The 18,756-nt window shown below is 31.8% G+C and overlaps 1 protein-coding gene across 1 annotated transcript; it reads left to right on the top strand.

Annotated features, from left to right (window-relative positions):
• Positions 1–4,351: 4,351 nt before the first annotated feature.
• Positions 4,352–10,628, top strand: LOC142615799 (cycloartenol-C-24-methyltransferase). Its single transcript, XM_075788634.1, has 14 exons — positions 4,352–4,451; positions 4,561–4,665; positions 6,926–6,992; positions 7,475–7,548; positions 7,635–7,719; positions 7,803–7,858; positions 8,401–8,455; positions 8,537–8,584; positions 8,864–8,947; positions 9,087–9,203; positions 9,325–9,408; positions 9,492–9,617; positions 9,793–9,890; positions 10,278–10,628. Exons 2-14 carry the CDS (start codon positions 4,583–4,585, stop codon positions 10,339–10,341), a joined length of 1,041 nt encoding a protein of 346 aa, XP_075644749.1. The 5' UTR covers positions 4,352–4,451; positions 4,561–4,582; the 3' UTR covers positions 10,342–10,628.
• Positions 10,629–18,756: the final 8,128 nt, after the last annotated feature.

Below are 18,756 nucleotides of genomic sequence, written 5' to 3'. Positions count from 1 at the left end.
AGGTAATTTAGCTTGTCTTTCACGTGTGTCCCAGTTCCCAATTGCCATTCATTTCAAGTTTCAAGGAATACTGTCATGGGTGGGAGAGGAGAGAAATTGGGGAAGAGGGTGAAATGGGTTTATGGAAGGAAGAGTACACTAGAAGGAACCCGATCTTCACCGGCATCAGACTGGGTTGTCTTCCTCATGGATTTCTCTTCTGAGCTCTTTGCTGACATCAGACCAAATTGTCTTCCTCATGGATTTCTCTGGTGGGCGTGGACTTCTCTTCTCCCAGTCATAGGCGTTTGGGTAGGAGAGGAGTGAATAGAAGAAAAGAAGAAGCAAAAACGCAACCCTTAAATACCTTCAGCTAAGCTACAGTGGTCGGACCCAAAAATAATCAATTGGTATTTTTCAATTATTTGATATGGTGTTTTCAATTTTTAACAAAATCAGCGGTATTCAAATAGACCCTAAGTATTAACACTATTTTTTTTTTTTTTAAAATCTAATATAACAAACCATATAAAAGGTTGTGAAAACTTAGGAAAAAATTGTGTATCACCAAATTTATTTCATAAATATAATATAAATAACAAATTTTTTTCCAAAAGTAATAAAAAATTTTTTGGCAGATTAAATAGGCAACAAAACCCCAAAAAATGGTCATATGCTTTTTTGCCTTTTTTTTCAAATTTTTTCACAAAGAGGAAATCTAAAAATCTAAATTTGACTCAATCAGGATAAGGTTGACAGTGAGGCCCCGCTAGCAGCTCACACGTTTATTAGATCCTTGGAATCTTTTAAATACACACGGCTCCATTCTCCAACACCGCAAAAAAGTGTACGTGCACGTGCAAATCTGACGTGGCAAACACCAATTATTCTTGCGCACTCATTCATTGTCGTCATCCAAAAAGACACCCTGCTCCACGCTGTCTCTCTTGAGAAAGTGATCCACCACGTGATTTGTTGACAATTTTATTAAAAGATTTTAATCTGTTTAAAATTATTTAAAATATCAGTATTTTGGCGCGCCCGTCAGTGAAAGGCACACTTCTCCCTGTTGTCTCTTCAAAAAGTAAGGCCACAATTAAAATAAGGCATTTTTTATATTCATGTATTAATTAAAATAATATTTTTATATTATAATATATTTCATTTAAAATTTATTTTTTTTTATTTTTGAGATACAAATTGATTAATTAATTTTTTATATTTAAGTTGTCTTAAACTTTTTTTTTCAATCGATAATATAGCTAATTCACTTAATTTTTCTTGAGACATTATCGATCTTAAATATGTTTTTATTAATTTTAATTTTGAAAAACTACTTTTAGTAGAAACAATTATAACATTTACAAAAAAAAAAACAATTATAACATGTATTGTTAGTAAAATTTAATAAGCAATGCATATATTTAGAAATGAATATAACATTTTTTTATATAATTTAGTATGTCAATTGGACTATACTATTTTTATTTGTAAAATTTCTGTTAAGATAAAATACTATTTTGGTCCTTAAACTTTACCAAAAGTTTGGTTTTTATCCCTAAACTTTAAGAAGTTCATTTTTCGTCTCTAAACTATAAAAAAGTTTATCTTTCATCCCTAAAATATTGAAAATTTTTTATTTATGTCTTTAAATTTTATCAAAAGTTTTTTTTTTTATTCCTAAACTATTGAAAAAAGTTATTCTTTCATCCATATTTTTGTCTCTAAACTATTTAAAAAATTCTTTACAAACTTTAGGGATAAAAAATGAACTTTTTAAAGTTTAGGGATAAAAACAAACTTTTGACAAAGTTTAGGGGCCAAAATAGTATTTTATCATTTATTTTAAAACTTTTAATCCTAATCAATATCATAATAAATGTCATGTTTGAGAAAAGATTCTAGACGAAGACAGCTTTTTTGCAAGCTATCATCATCTGGTATTTTTAGATTGGATTTGTATTTTATCCAATTGAATTTTGATTTGTCTATAGGTTAATGATAAATATTTTTGGGATAATTGATTTTGTTTAAACCAAATAATTTTTTGGGGTACCAGTGTTTACCAAAATGTACCAAATTTTTTGTTCTTTGGTCACAAGAATGTAGTAGATTTTTTGGACTTGCATTTGAAACTATTTTTTTTCTTACTACTCCTACTTTTTCAAAATTTTGAGATCCCCTTCCACTTGGTGCCCTTAGGCAATGACCTAATTGGCCTAGTAGAAGGGCTAGCCCTGAGACCATGTTACTTATCCACCATTTAACTAAAAGACTCTCACTTTTAAAAAAAATTTGAGTCAGTTTATGATTAAAAAAAATCAAACTGACTTGTTAAATTGACTAACCAATTTTGTCTTTTAGTGGAATGGTGGACAAGTAATGTGGTCCATAATGAAAACTTAATAATTTCTCTTCTCATAATTGTTTTTTCCTTTTCAGCTTGACACGAACATAAAAGTTAAGACAATTTTTGTGCTCAATTAGACGTAATAAAGTTGTGAGTGGTCAAGAAAAAATTGCGAGTTCATACATATCCACGTCTCCACTATTTACAACTTACTATGTAATGAGCTGCGATGAAAACTATGTAATTTTTTTTGTACTAATATTATTCCTTTCCACTTGGAAAATAGAAAATTGAAAGAAAAAAAATTATCTAAAGAAAGCCGCCAAGAAATAATCTTTGTTTTATTAAGAAAATGTATAACACGTTTCAAGTTTCAACTGTTTATACCCTTCATCAATCGTGGTTGCACCTTGTGCTTAAAAAAGTTGTTTCCAGTTCATCACACGGAGTAGGAAGAAAGAACCAGACAAGTCCCTATTTAATTTTAGTATATTCTTAATTAAAAAAAAGGGAGAAAAGAAATTCAGGATACTAGCACCTCTCTGTAAAACTTAAAAGTCTATCTTTGGAAAAATATTACTTACTATTTATGCTAATCTATTCACATTATGAAACTAATCTCACACGTCACAACTTATAAATATTTCCATAATGCAAACTTGAACGACCATGATCCATGAACATTCTATGAGGGGAACGAACTTGGTATGATTTATCCTTTAAAAATTTATAATCCTTAGTTGTCATAGAAAACAATTTATCGCTGGCTCAAACAAAAGGTAAAGTTTTGTTTTTTTAATTTAAAAGTTTGACTTATGTTTAGTGTTTCTGCATGTTTTTTTAATACAAGATAAAATTTATATTCTAACATAATCTAAGTGTATATGTGTGTAAAGCTCCCTTCTAGAGACTTGAATCCCGGCTCTTGCCCCTACATCCCACAAGTATTTATACTTGTGAAATGATCATCGCACCAAGGGTACACGGTGGTAACTTGCATGTTAAACAATGTTTTTTAGATACATTAAATAAATGTTTTAGAGAGAGCCATATGACACCTGAAAACATTTATAAAAAATGAAAAAGCGTGACATAGCAATGAGTATTGTAGCGTGCATCCATGTTCCAATTGTATTGATTTGTGGTTTTTTGTGAGTTCAACTGATAAATTTTTTGATGGTTGAATAAGAGATCTGGAATTTAATTTTCGCTTACACCAAAAATTTTATATTATATATAAGTTTTAATACTTTAAATATTTAGCTACAAAAATAGAAGTTGCCTTCCCCCAAATGTTTGAGTTAGTCCAATAATGCTCTTAAAAACTAATAGAATTTGTCAAGTGATCCTAGTAGTTATAGAGACAAGGTAGTTTTTATTTTCTATAATTCATTCTTTGTACATGTTTAGTATCAAACTAGACAACTTTTATATATTCATTAGAGTTTTAAAAATGATAAGTTTCACTAAAAACTCAATATACATATTTGAAAGTTGTTAATTTTATATATAATATATTTATAAATTATGACCTACTTTAGTATCAAAATATTAATATTTATGTGTATATGTACATTTACGCATGTGTATAATAATTTATCTTGAGTCAAAACTAATATATAAATACGGATATTTGGCCTCTCCAAACAAAAAATCCTAACTCTGCTCTTGACTAAAAACTAATTGGTATATTTTTTTTTATACAAGATATAATTTTTACCCTAATCTAATTTAAGTGTATATGTACGTAAAACTCTATTCTTAAGACATAAATCTCGACTCTTATTCATCATACCATATAAATATTTATACTTATAAAATCACTACCGCACAAAAAAAAAAAGAAACGCTAATAATTATACTTGTAAACTCCATTTTTATACTCGCTAATAATTATTTGACTTCCAGTTTCAGAGATCCTAATAATACCGTCAGAAACTAAAAATAAATGCAGGAGATTCAACGCTAAAAAAAAAAAGAAAAAAAATAGAAATGTCTACTATATATATCCACTTCATTCAACATCCCTAAGGTTTCTCACTTTTCTCTCACTCTTAGCCTCCACTCGAAAAAACCTCTCCATTTCCTATCTGAGATCCTCTCTCCTCCTCTCCTCTTCCATGTAAAAAGATTTCACACACTAAAACAATCTGCATTATATTGCAACAACACAAAATTGAATACAATTCTAATGCTTTTTTGTGTTTCTGTTTTATGTTGTTTTTGAATAGTGTTATTTTTGGGAAAATCGCGATGTCGAAGGCAGGAGCATTGGATCTCGCATCGGGTGTCGGCGGAAAGATCGACAAAAATGAAGTTCTCTCCGCTGTTGACCAGTAACCACCATCTCTCTCTCTCTCTCTCTCTCTAGATTTATGCTTTTTTTTTTTTTCAATCTCTGTTTCTCTCTCTGATTTTCATTTTCTTGTTGCATGACATTTTGATACTCTGTGTGTGTCTGTTTGGCTGTAGAGTATGACGCTTTTGATTTTCTCTGTTTTTTTTTTTCACTCTCTAGAATCTGATATTTTTTTTTTATTGGATCACACTTTCTCACTCTAGAATTTCTTTGAATCTGTTTTCACTTTTTTCTAGAATTATGTGATTTTTTTTTATATCACTGTTTCTCTCTCTAGAATTGTTATTGTTGTGAGAGTTTCAATCTGTTTCTCTCTCTAGAATGATGCTTCTGAACCTGATTCTCTCGCTGCATTGACAAGAATCTGATTTTTTTTTTTGGATCACTCTTTCTCACTCTAGAATTTTTTGGAATGTGTTTTCTCTTTTTTTTTTTTTCTAGAGTTTTGTTTCTCTCTCTAGAATGATGCTTCAGAGCCTGATTCTCTCTCCAAAACTGCGATACGTGGATTTTCAATCCGATTCTCTCGGTTCAATGACATTCGAATCTCTCTCTCTCCAGGGCTCTAGAAAGTTTCTCTCTCTCTAGAATTGTGGTTGTGGATTTTCTTTTCTCAGCCTGTTTCTCTCTCTAGAATGATGTTTAAATCGCTCTTTCTCTCTCTAGAAACATGTTTGGATCTTTCACATCTCTCTCTCTCTCTAGAATGATAGATATTTTGAATGCTTATCTTCATTCAAGTACTGATTTTGATGTTTGTGGGCTAATTAAGCTCCAAATTTCAAATAATCTGAATTATTGATGCTAAACACGTACTTAGTAAGATTTTTGACCTTTGTGGAACACAACAATGGTGGTGATTGATGGATTCAATTCAACGACTTTTTTGTATGGGAATGTTAGGTCTGTGAGAAAAATAGTGATGGGCTACTTTGAAACCATCGTGTTTGTTTGGTTATGCCTAGTGGCTAGTCCTAAGTTATACTTGAGCTAGTGATTTAAGGAAATGGGTGAGGCTTATCAGGAAAAAATTTGGGACCTTGGAACCTTGACTAAGAAATAATCGTTGGGCCCGCTTCACGACACAGTCAAAAGGTCAGATGTGTGGGCATAGTTTTTATTAGTTCTACTTTGGATTATACTGTCCTTGACGAGAAAATATACCATGCATCTGGTGCATTTGTGTCTCCTCTCGTATGGGGGTGGACCCCACATGAGAGGGGGGATACATGTACTGGATGGTATGTTGTAAGTTATGAACGCACCCATTCAGTTTTGAGCCCACTACCTTAGTCTATGTTGAGTACTAGAGAGTTGAGAAGAAGATTTAGCCAGGAATTCACAATAAAAGCTGAGTTTTTACTTTTTATTGAGGTTGTGTAGTTCTGGCTCTTTTGGGTTATTTTTGGGGTTTCTTAGGTGAACTTCAATGGAATCTGAATTCATGGTAAATTTGTGCTTTAGTGAATTTAAAAAAAAAAAAAAAAAAACTTGGGAAGCTTTGTGGTTGTTAGAGGTTGGAATGGTTGTTGTGAGGTTTAATTTCCATTCTTTATTTTTCTTCCTCTTTTACCCTTGATAGTACAACTGGAATTTCAAGCTCTGTTGTTTAGAGGATATGAAACTTTTTCCAGTGTACCAATAATTTTAAATGAGTAAATGTAACCCAACAAGGAGCAAAATTTATATTGGATCCTTTGTGTGTCACATTGATTGTAAAGTTAGTATGCAATGCAACTGTAAAGTATCTGCATAACTGTGGATAAATGAGTTGCCACCCAGCCTTTTAGCATCTTTAGTCATTATCGAAGAATTTTGTATACCATGAGTTCAAACATATATGCATGGCCTGCCTTTTTACTTGAATGTGGAATCACAAGGAACTGGCAGCATGTTTCATAATTTGTTGGGCTAATCGATTAAATATTAAAGCATCAATTTTCTTATCCCAATGAGCTTTAACTCATGTGGCACATTGTCCACTTGTACGAGTAAGGTATAGGGCGAAGTTGTGAGTTCAAGACTTTGTGTGATTACCAATTAGAAGAAGAAAAAAAGAAAAAAAAAGAAAAAAAGAGGACAACATCAATCTTCTTATGCTCTGTAAATGTTAGTATATCTAGAAAATCTTCTATGATACCCCTGGTGTGGCACACATAATGATGTGACTTTTCTGTCATTGACCATTTGTTGGCATAATTGGTTTTTGTGGTAAAAGTTTTGATTTGATGATTTAGGTATGAGAAGTATCATGTCTTCTATGGAGGCGAAGAGGAAGAGAGGAAAGCTAACTACAGTGACATGGTGAGAGCTATTCCCATTTTAATGGTCTTTTTATTGAAAAATCAAGGTGGTTGTGTATAAAGAATTAACTGCCCACTTATTCCAGCAAAAAAAAAAAAAAAAACTGCCCACTTGCAGCATGTTCTAAGCAATGCCATTGTATACCTGCCTCTGGAATTGTTCTGCAATAAGCTCTTTTCGTATTAGTTTTCTAAATCATGTTATAAGGTATTTTGACCAATGTGATGATAAAGCCTTGTACTGTATGTATAATGATGTGCAAGCTAGCAACCTGAGGGAACCAGTGACTGAAAGTTAGATTTATTAATGAGGTTTTGTTTGTTGGCAAGGTTGGACATTGTTATGCTTATATTTGAGCATGAATCTTTTTTCTTTCTTCATTGCTTTATTGGTTAAAATGAGGATTAATGTTCATTTTCTATTGGATTTAAAATCTAACACCTTCTGAATAAGAAAATTGATCTGTCTCATGTGGATTTCAGGTAAATAAATACTATGATCTTGTTACCAGCTTTTATGAGTTTGGATGGGGGGAGTCTTTTCATTTTGCACCCAGGTGGCCTTTCAAGCTGTGTAGTATAAATTCTTTTCACGAACTTTGCTGGTCAAATCTAATGATGTACATTACTTTTGTTCTTAAAGATGGAAGGGGGAGTCTCTTCGAGAGAGCATCAAGCGACATGAGCACTTCCTTGCTTTACAACTAGGCCTGAAGCCTGGACAAAAGGTTTATTTTTCAGTAAAAGGTGGAGAAACTGACAATTTAGAGATTTACCATTCAAATTTTGACATTTTTATTTGACATGATAGGTGTTGGACATAGGATGTGGAATTGGTGGACCACTAAGGGAAATTTCTAAATTCAGGTGAATGGCAATTCATGTATTTACACTCTTTCCTCCCTTCTGGTTTCTAGTATTTGATTAAACAAGAGTTTTATGGAGCTCCATCTTTCAACTTGTTTGTAGTTTTCATGTGCATTCTAGGTACATTCAAATCAGATTGAGTTGTGCTTTGTTGTTCTGGATGAATATTCAGTGGGTTACTAACTGAAATAATAATATCAATCAGATTTTTGAGAAGAGAAAAGTGCATTGGTTGGGTTTTACTAGTTTGTAGGATTGAATTTTACAACCTGTTTACAAATTTTAGTTTTTCCTTTGAAGAAGTACTGTTACCATACCTTTTGGACTGATATCTTATTTTGTTTAAGTTTTGACTTATAGCTTCTTGTGTTCATACCTAGTGTAAGTGTTTTAAGTTGCTAAATTAAACCTTTTGGCTCATCCTTTGTGTGTGTGTGTGTGTGTGTGTGTGTGTCTGTGTGTGTGTAAGTTTTCATATTTATTGAACTTTTATTTTTAAGTAAGAGCCTTTTGCTTATGTTTGCAATTATGATTTGTTGCAGCTCAACATCAGTCACAGGATTGAACAACAATGAATATCAGATATCAAGGGGAAAGGTACATACTGATCTTTGAGTCAGTGACATTCTAAAATTCTTAAATTAGCAATGACATCTGCAAGCTTCTGTTGCTCCACAGGAACTAAACCGCATTGCTGGAGTGGAGAAAACCTGCAACTTTGTGAAGGTTGGTCATATTGCAGGCCAAGTTCATGTTTATGTAGTGCATTCCTTTACTTCCAAATGCTTTTGTCATTTTATATCATTCTTCTGTAAGTATTTTATGTTTATTTTACAAATGGGTTTGTAGTCCAATGAGCTCTAACTCAAATGGCACCTTCTTTCCTTGCAAGAGCAAGGTTGAGAGTGATTAGTGCATTCAAGATCCACTGACGCATGTTTAACTTACCAATAAAAAATGGGGTTTATGGTGAAAGATCTGTGATTGTTATTCTTGATGATGCAGGCTGACTTCATGAAAATGCCATTTCCTGACAATAGTTTTGATGCAGTATATGCAATTGAAGCTACTTGCCATGCACCGGATGCGGTATGTATTCCTTATTCTAATATATTAAAACCTTGGCTAGGATGGCACATCTATTTCCACCTTTTGTAATCTCTCTCTCCCTTCTTCTCCTTTTCTTTCTGGTTCATATTGGTTTAAACTTTGTTCCTTATCTGGATAGTATGGATGCTACAAAGAAATACACAGAGTATTAAAACCTGGACAATGTTTTGCTGCATATGAGTGGTGCATGACTGATTCTTTTGATCCCAATAACCAAGAACATCAAAAACTAAAGGTAAGATATGCTTGAAGCATGAAAAAGCTTCTTTTTTTTTTTGGGGGGGGGGGGGGGGTTATCATGAATCTCATCTTAGGGAGTTATATTTTGTGAGTGTAACAGAATTTCATTGAAACAGGCAGAAATTGAGATTGGTGATGGCCTTCCTGACATCAGGTTGATCGGAAAATGCCTTGAAGCTCTGAAGCAAGCTGGTTTTGAGGTGAGTGCTAGTTACGATTCTTTTTTCTGAATCTTTTCTTGTGATTTGCACAAGTGACAACCCATTTATTTATTCTGCCAAAGGTCATATGGGAGAAAGATCTTGCAGTGGACTCACCTGTCCCCTGGTACTTGCCTTTAGATACTAGTCACTTCTCACTGAGTAGTTTCCGTCTAACCACTGTTGGGCGTTTCATAACGAGAAACATGGTAAGATTTGTTTCATTCTAATGTTGCATTAGTGTTGTTAGCTCCCTCTTCCCAAACTCTAAGTTTGTAAAAGCCATGCTTTTGGCTGGAAATGTATCTTGACTTTGAGATTTGAGAGAATTTGTACTTGTGCAATTCTAGAAAGGCAGTTGATAAGTGCCGATTTTTTTGTTAGGTCAAGACCCTGGAATATGTGAGACTTGCCCCAAAGGGAAGTCAACGTGTCCAAAGTTTTCTAGAGCAGGCTGCGGAAGGGCTAGTTGGAGGTGGAAAGTGAGTGTTCCCACTATCATACTTATTTTCTTGAGCTCCATGCTAAATTTTTTATATATTTTTCCTGAGTAACATAAAGTTAGCGAGAATTATATTTTTATTGGGGAAGTTTGTGGCCTCGTGCACAAGCTGTAAATCCAGCATTACATCAGATCCATCTATGTAGGGTTTATCCTGTAACTAGTGCAAGTGTGTATTTTGAGCTAAGTCAATGGTCCTAAAATTTAAAGTGCACCCAAAGCTTGAAAGGATAGTGAGGAGAAATGGTGTTTGAAATTCTTATCTTGAAGTTGAATCATAGTTTCTTCTTTTTGAGTCATTGAGTTAATCTGTTAATATACTTGTGTACACATGAGCTGCTCACATCGTTATATTTCTGTCTTTCAGGAAAGAGATTTTCACACCAATGTATTTCTTCTTGGCCCGGAAGCCGCTTTCAGATAATCTGTAATGTGGCAGTGTAAACTAATTAACCTGATACCATAGTCATGGAAATTTCCCAGGAATTCTGTCAGGTAGAAATGTATGTTAGAATTTGGTTTGACCATGTTAATTGACTTGGTGTTTTGTATCTTGCTGAGTTTTGAGTTGCCATTTGAAAGTTTTTTGTCTGTGTTTAGTTATCTGTGGGTTCATCTGTACACCTCCAATGGCTTGAGCTATGAATTAGCTAGCCTTCAGCTTTATTGGGGTAGTGACTTCTATTTTATCTATCAAATGAAAATTTGGAGGTGCACATTTTTCGTTGTTGGTAAATGTATATGATCACTTTCATTGCCTAGATTACAAGGAACATGATCCTCTCTATTTCCAAATTACTTGAAATAGAGTCAATTTCATGGTTAAAATATTATTTCCTCTAGATTTAATAATATACAATATACAAGAGTGCCATGTTATTTAACATTTAATTTTAAATGTTGTGGCACTGGATATACCTTTAGATTTGTAATATTCAATTTGAATCATGAAATGACCCCATTTCAAACGGAGAGGATGTTAATTCAAATTTCAAGAACTGCCTTGTAGCATAATGGACTGGGTCTAGCGGCACTTGACAAATAAATTGTATGGTTGGGCTAATTAAAGAACTAATACCTTATTTTTTGAACATTCTTATGTTTGCACATTTCTGGATATGATTAGTTTCGAGAATGTATCCTCATTGATGGTACTTAGCTGATGGGAAGAAAATGAATCATTGATGGTACTTAGCGTGATGGGAAGAAAATAGTTTGTGTTGCGATTATTTTGTGCACGACAAGACATGGAACAACCAGAGTCTGCCTCTTATGGGTGCCGGAATATGCAACATTATTTGTATCTATTTCCCTCTATAAATTTCATAAAAACTGTTACACACCTTGTTTTAAAAATCAAAGGACAGTTATTGGTTTGCCCCTTTCACCTCTCTTATTTAGTCAATTGTTGACAGTAGACTACATCTAAGATAATTTAAGAAGTCTCGTACTTGAGTGTGATGGTGTAGGGTAGCTATAACTAAACAATAAGGAATTCAAGGTAGAATTAACAAATTTTTTAGCCTTATAGTATTTAATTAATTCTCTGTTGCAGCCAACCTGTTATGACAAATGACCAAACTGTGAGTTCTGAAAGTATATATTCGCTGTCAATTTTCTCATTCAAATATTCGTAAAAAAAAAACCAAGTAAATAAAAATAAAAATTTAAGTGTTAGCTGTAGTTCATGTGAAGGCAAAGACACTTCTTTATTTTAGAGGATTAAGCAATTCCATGGCGTAGGAATATACTCTTACAGATTGAATAGGTCACAAGCATCCAAAGAATTTATAAAATAAAAGGAAATGTGTGATCCAAATCCAAATATGAATGAAGACATAGTTATAGTGGTGGCCAATGGCCAGCTCTAATATTATACCTAAACCAATTGTTGCTAGAAGCCAAGAATTGGCTATGGCAAAGCTTGGATTTTCCAAGGCCCTGAAAATGAAAGGATATAATGATAGTAAAATTCCTTGTCCTATGAGAAATGCTATGTTGTGCATAACCAGAAAAAACAATGATCTCTAATATGAAAAGCTGAACAAATGAAAGAGAAGCTAATGTATCAGCCTACAATTGTGATTAATGGACTATGACTATTTCATTTCGCGAGTCACATGTAAGATTTGTAACTTGTAAGTTGTAAGATGTCTTTTCTTGAAAAATTCAGACTTCAAAAGAAAAAGGAAAAAAAGAAGAAGGAAATGACGAATTTGAACAAAAAGCATCAAGAAATCAAAGGCTAAAAGAATATCCGTGACTTGCACCCAAAAAAGGAAGAAGAATAAGAAGAATATGCTTTGAAGGAATAAGGCAAGGGAACCATCAAATTTGTCTTAGGTTGCTGAAGCTAGAAGCTATAAGCATTTGACTCTTTTACATTTTTATATGAATATATATTTAACCCTTCTTGCCAAAAAAGAGAAGCGTTCCCACAAAAAGTAAAACCTTCCTTATGCAAGATAATCAAGAGAAATTTTTTAGAAAAAATAAAAAATAAAAAATAAAAGATAAACCATAAAAATCAGCTCCTAGGAGTCACTTACTCGCTTGAAATCAACACTAAGCAAGAAACTTAGGCAGTGTTAGCACCCAACGTAGTGGAAAATCTCAAATAAATTTTTTTAATAATCAATAGTTTAATAAAACATAGGACAAAATTTAGGTACGCTGTTTTTTAGGTTCCCTCTTAAGATTCAGCTAGGTGATTATTTTATTGAAAATACACTTTCATTCCATGAGAAAAAATTTATATGGTAGAATCTTAAGAAATAAACTTAAGGAACAGTATTTAAGTACTGTATCTAAGTCTTGCCCTAGAACATAAACCATTGCGAGTACGAGAGTTCATAAATCATTAAACTCTAAACTGATAATAATCTAAAAAACTAATCCTTATTTGAACTCAAAATAAAATGGAATCCTAAAATAATTAAGTACATAAGAAATCCAATTTAATAAGGTGTGTTTTCCTCATCCCTTCCCTTCCCTCTCTCTCCTCTTATTCCTGATGAATGAGTAAAAAAACCTCTCAATTTAACATATGGGCTATAATTTTGTAGGTTGTTTGTGCTTACATGACTAACTTCTTATAATATCACATTTTGTATTATCTAAGTTCTATTGTCACCTCTTAACAAATACTGGCCTAGTTTTGATTCAAAAGTGTGCAAATTTTATAGTTCAAAATCATCTCTCAAGTTGATTCTTGCAGAAAAGGTCAATTAAATTACTTGTGATCCTCTAATGAATCCATTTTTAGAATACAATGACCTACCATTATCAATCAAAATTTAAAAGTGCCTAACCACGTTATTTCCCACTAGTATTTGTTTTAATGAAAAAGCAAGGTCATAATATATGGCAATATATCAAAAGTGAGTCCAAATTATGTGTCACAGACTCAACAGTTGAAAAGCATCGCACAAAGTTGATTTTTGTAGAACTGGACAATTAAATATCTTTGATTCTTTCTCATAAACTTGTGATTTCTAATGAGTTCATTTGAGAATACAATGACCTACCAGTTACCACTAGTCCATTACCATCCATTAATTTTGAAGCGTGCATAACCTCTTTATTATATATTAATGTTCTTCTATAAAAAAAAAAAAAAAAAAGGAAGGTCATATGTTAAGCAATGGATGAATGAAAGTTAAAGGAAACAGATCTCAAAAATCTTGTAGCCCAATTGACCTTTTTTTAGAATTTTCAATAGAGATTTTGATGGTTCAAATATTTAAAAAATAAATATATAAAATAAAATAAAACAGCTATTGTACTTGGAAGTATAATTGAAGTATCAAACCCTCTTACTCATCCCTTCATTACAAAATTTAGGAGGACAGCTAGCAATGAACTCTCTCTCTCTCTCTCTTTCTTTTTTCTCTTTTTATGCTTTCGCGCAGTGTATATAAAACATAATAAATTTCACATTTATTGTGAGTAACATCTTCCATTCTTTTTGATAATCAAACAGAATAAAGAATAAATTCTGTAGTTTCAACACCCCCATGAACAGCCTTGTTACCACAACAATAACGCATCTGGGTTGTTGACACATCGATGCTGCCCTTGGAAGCACCTCCGTGTGATTGGTGTTGGTGTTGGTGGTTGTCTTCGGAGCCAGCCGGTGGGTGGTAATACATGCGGCCGGTTTGTGGGCAGTGAGAATGAAATCTTGCTGCTATTCTCACCCCTGCATCCAACATCTCCACAATCTTCCCCATACTCATATCTCTTGCACAAAACTCGTTCAGTAAGAGGTGATTGATAGATAGATAGTCTCTCCCTCGATCTCTTTTGAGTGTATGAGATGACCCTTTCTCTCTTTTTCCAAGAAAAAGAGAGAAAGGCAGAGAGAGAGAGAGAGAGAGAGAGAGAGAGAGGGTTGAAACTAGAAAGAATGAAAGACTGTTAGAAGACGTCCCAAACGTTGGAACTCATGAAACGGTAGAGAAACAGAGAAATTTTTGGAGTTTGGTGTGTTGGACAAAATAGGAGAGGGCAACGTGTTTTATAGTTGGCTTTTCTCTGTCAACGTTGTTTTGTATGGTATTTCCTTTCACATTTACCCACTAACAACTACACAGCCAAACTTCTTCCCAAGATTTTAGGTTCCTTTCACATTATGATGGGTGAAAAATATGGAAGGACAATTATTTATGATGGATGCTTTAAATAATAAATTATTTATAGAAATTTTTTATGAGAAGAAAAAAAAAAAAGTTATGTTAACGGATGCTTTAGGACAATTCCTAATAAACGATAATAGGTAGATTTTGTCATTCTCAAAAAAAAAAAAAAAAAATTTGACACCGCTTTAATGAGAAATATAAAAAGTTGTCAAAGACATTTATTATTTGATCAACTTTTTATATTTCCAATGAAAATGAAGTCAAAACTTTCTTCAAATGATTTATTATATTAATAATTGCTCTAAGGACATTTGTTAACAACTTTACATGACCCTATTTTAATTTGCCACATACATATATTAAGAATTAATAGATGCTTAATTTTTTTTTTATGAACAAATGCTTAATTATGAGTAATAGTGCACGTTAAAATAAAATCAATGTCACATGCATATGTTAAGAATTATTAAATGCTCAATCATAATTTATAATGCACATTTTTCAAAAAAAAAATCATTGGATTATGCAATGCACGCAAATTCATTGAAGTTATATGTACTGTTTTATTTTCCCATAAATTTTTTTGAAAATATTTCAGAAATTAATGTTCTTAGGGCAACGATATATCTACTATTTGATTTTATTTTTTGAATAATATACAAGAATATTATTTAATAAAGTATTTTTTAGAAGAATTTAATAAAGTACTAAATGTACCTTTAAGTCCTTAATCACGGGAGTTTTTAGGATGTTCTTTAACAAAAGCATAAAGTTTAATCCCAAAATTTTATGATTCCTTTCACATTGTGATGGGATAATATTAAAGAGGAGTTAATTTAGAAGGGGCATGTATTTGCATTTATACCCTAAAATCTTGTTATATTTTTATTTGTCATATATACTTCTTGTACTTTGGATTTTTTTTTTTTTTTTGGGTCTTATATCCTGGTCACCGCTCACCACTGTCCTTAACCCTAAATAATAATAATAAAATTATTATTATACCACACAAAATATTCTTTATGTTTCCGAATCTTGTTAAGCGATTGATTGGCCTAAATTAATCGCTATCATTATTAGGCATGGCGATTTATTTTAGTGAAGGGTCCATAGAACATAACAATACAATATATAATGAAACTTAGTAGCAATTTTTCAAAGATTTTGTGTTTGCAATTGCAATCAATTAAGTATCCCATTCCATATTAGTTAATTTTATTTTAATTTGATATTAAGCTTGAATTTTTTTACTTAAAAAATATATCAGTTAAGTATAAAAGTTAGACTGATACAGAAGATATTAAAAAAAATTATTACGTAATGTTTCACTAATTACAAAGTAACAATACAAATATTTATTTATTAATTGTTAAATGATTCACATTCATTGTCATTTTATAGGTTTTTTATAATGAAATTTGTAATAATTTTCAAAGTTTTTGTGTTCGTAATTGCAATCAAGTATTGCATTCCATAATAGTTAATTTTATTTTAATTTGATACTAAACTTGAAGTGTTTTATTTAAAAAAAAAAAGTATCACTTAAGTATAATTGTATAAAAGTTAGACTGATACTAGTGATATTAAAAAAATTACTATGTAGTGTTTCACTGATTACAAAAAGGTAATACAAATATTTTTTTATTAATTGTTAAATGATATTAATCACATTGTTGTCAATTTATAAGTTTTTTTATAATAACTTTAATATTTCTAAAAATTTAAGAACAAATTAAATATTAGATAGAACTTATTGCTGAAAACTGAAAACTGAAAACTGAAAATACTGTAGCAAAATAATTTTTAAATGTGTAAATAGTGGGACCCACTTTTAATAAAAAAATTGCTAAAAAAGTACATGCACAGTGCGCGCACATTACGCGCACTGCGCGCTTGTCCCCCACAGCAGCAAGAAAAAAAAAAAAAAAAAAAAAAAAAAGCAAAACGTGGATGCAGCAACTTTAAGCTGCATCCAAACGCCCTCTTATTCTTGAAAAAAAAAAACTTTAAGCTAAACTATGAGTTTAAAACTCAAATCATACAAAAAATTATATTTTTATCAAGCACAAGCATTGATTCTCTCACTAGTCAAGTAGCAAAAGGGAGATGCATCATGGTAGCGACTAGATCTATTTTTAAATGGTCTTTATCTCTTTGATTTCATAACCTTTGAAATGAAATTGAGACAAACAAAGAATTCCATTCTTCCTGGTACATATTAAATTATTATATTATATAACTATTCAAAGTTTTTGTTAGACCTAAATATAGGGACCCCGTAGCGAGAACAAAACCGCGTTAAATATTCCTTTTTTTTTTCTTTTTCTTTTTGCTTTAATAATATTCTTCTGTGGCACCAATTGACCAAACCGCGTGAGAAATTCTGAAAGAGAAATACAACTCACTTTGAACATGCGTTAAATGTTCGCCGCGTGATAAAGTGATAATAACTGGCAAACGCCGGTCATTGAGTTGGTCATCATCAATTAATTAATTAATGTAATCGTTTTTTAATCGTTTTTTTTAATCGTTTTTTTTTTTTGGACGTGTTTAGTTAAAATTGTGAAATCATGTTTTTGTGTTTCAAAGAGAGCGCATGGAGGGTTTTTTGCTAGTTGTGTTGATTTTGCAAACATATTAATTATATGGTTAACATTGAAATATATTGGTTAAGTAACATTATTTGAAAATTGAGTTCCAATGTGAAGAACTTGAGTCTCTAAAACTCGAGTTCCACTAAAGACTTCAAAAAAAAAAAAAAAAAAACATATACCAACTCATAAAACATATATCAACTCATGTTTTTCTTCGTAGTACTAGTCTTTGAGACTCGAGTTTCACCTTTAGAACTTGAATACATGAGTCTCAAGTTCCAAATGATGCTTCCTACATAACTAATATGTTTTATTTTCAGCCACATAATTATTATGTTTGGAAAATCAAGATTGTGTATAGTGTACAATAGCAAGTATGTAATCAAATTTTTCCTTAATAAAATATCTTATTATACACTTGTTATTTTACGCTTTATACACACTCTTTTGAAATCGTGTTTTTAAAACACAATTTTAGTTCATGTGCTATCATGTGTAAGTGAGTGTGTAACTATAATTACTCATTGATTAATTGACAAAGTTTACCGCTTCTGTCACCAAGATTTGGTGTAACTTCTTAGCACGTTTTTGTCCTTATGCTTGTTCCTTCTCGTCCCACAAAATTGACCAACTCTTGTGTGTACATTTGGATAGTCACCCACCACTCTATTCATTTACGAATGTTCTATAAAAATGTTACAACAAAGAAAAGAGGACAAGAGGAATGTCTCCTAGTATATATAGTTTTTTCAAAAAACTTATATATAAAAAAAATGCTACGTTGCAAGGGAATTGAAGAAAAATTACTAATACAAGTTGGTTTACATAGATTTAACTAGTTACGATGAAGTGAACTTTTGAGATTTTGTTGGGATAAAAACACTAATAATATAATTGAAATTGAATGAAATAGCATCTTATGTCTAGTTATTTCAAATTCACATATTAATAAAACTCAAATCTTTCTAGAAATTTTATCAAATCATTCAGATTACTTTATCTTCATTTAAAATCGAAAATTCTCTTTAAATACTTTTATAACGAAACCAACCACACTGGATTATTTATCCAAACCAGCCACACAAGAATCTTGAGCATTACACAATTTAGATTTTAGACTAGAATGAGAAGTCGAAAACTTTAATACTTGGTGAGTTTGCTTGCTCTCCTTTACTAGAAAAACTAATGTTCAAATATCTCTCTCCCATTATTTGTAGCAATTATAAAACGAAAAACAAAGGAATGGGGCTACGAGGACAAACAATACTAAATACATTCGACTCCAAGGCCCACTTTCTGAGGAAGTGGGCTGCTCTAGAGGCCCAACCAAGATGGCAGTGAGAGATCTCTAATTATCTGTAATAACGAAACACCAGCCCGTTTGGTAATATTATTTTAGTAACATTTGTATTTTTTAAAAATACGTGTGAGTGAAAAAAAATATAAAAAATGTATAATGTTTTTAAAAATTGAAAACTGTTGTTTAAGTTGTGGTACCAAACGCCCCTAGTCTCCTAGCATAGCTTCATTGAAGGACCAATGGGAAAATCAGTTTTTTTTTATTTTCTTTGTTTTTGGTAGCAAAGGATGATAATAAACAGAGGGATAACAG

Source organism: Castanea sativa, chromosome 11 (assembly GCF_040712315.1).
Source record: "Castanea sativa cultivar Marrone di Chiusa Pesio chromosome 11, ASM4071231v1".
NCBI lineage: Eukaryota > Viridiplantae > Streptophyta > Magnoliopsida > Fagales > Fagaceae > Castanea > Castanea sativa.
This window is presented reverse-complemented; position numbering and strand designations above follow the sequence as displayed.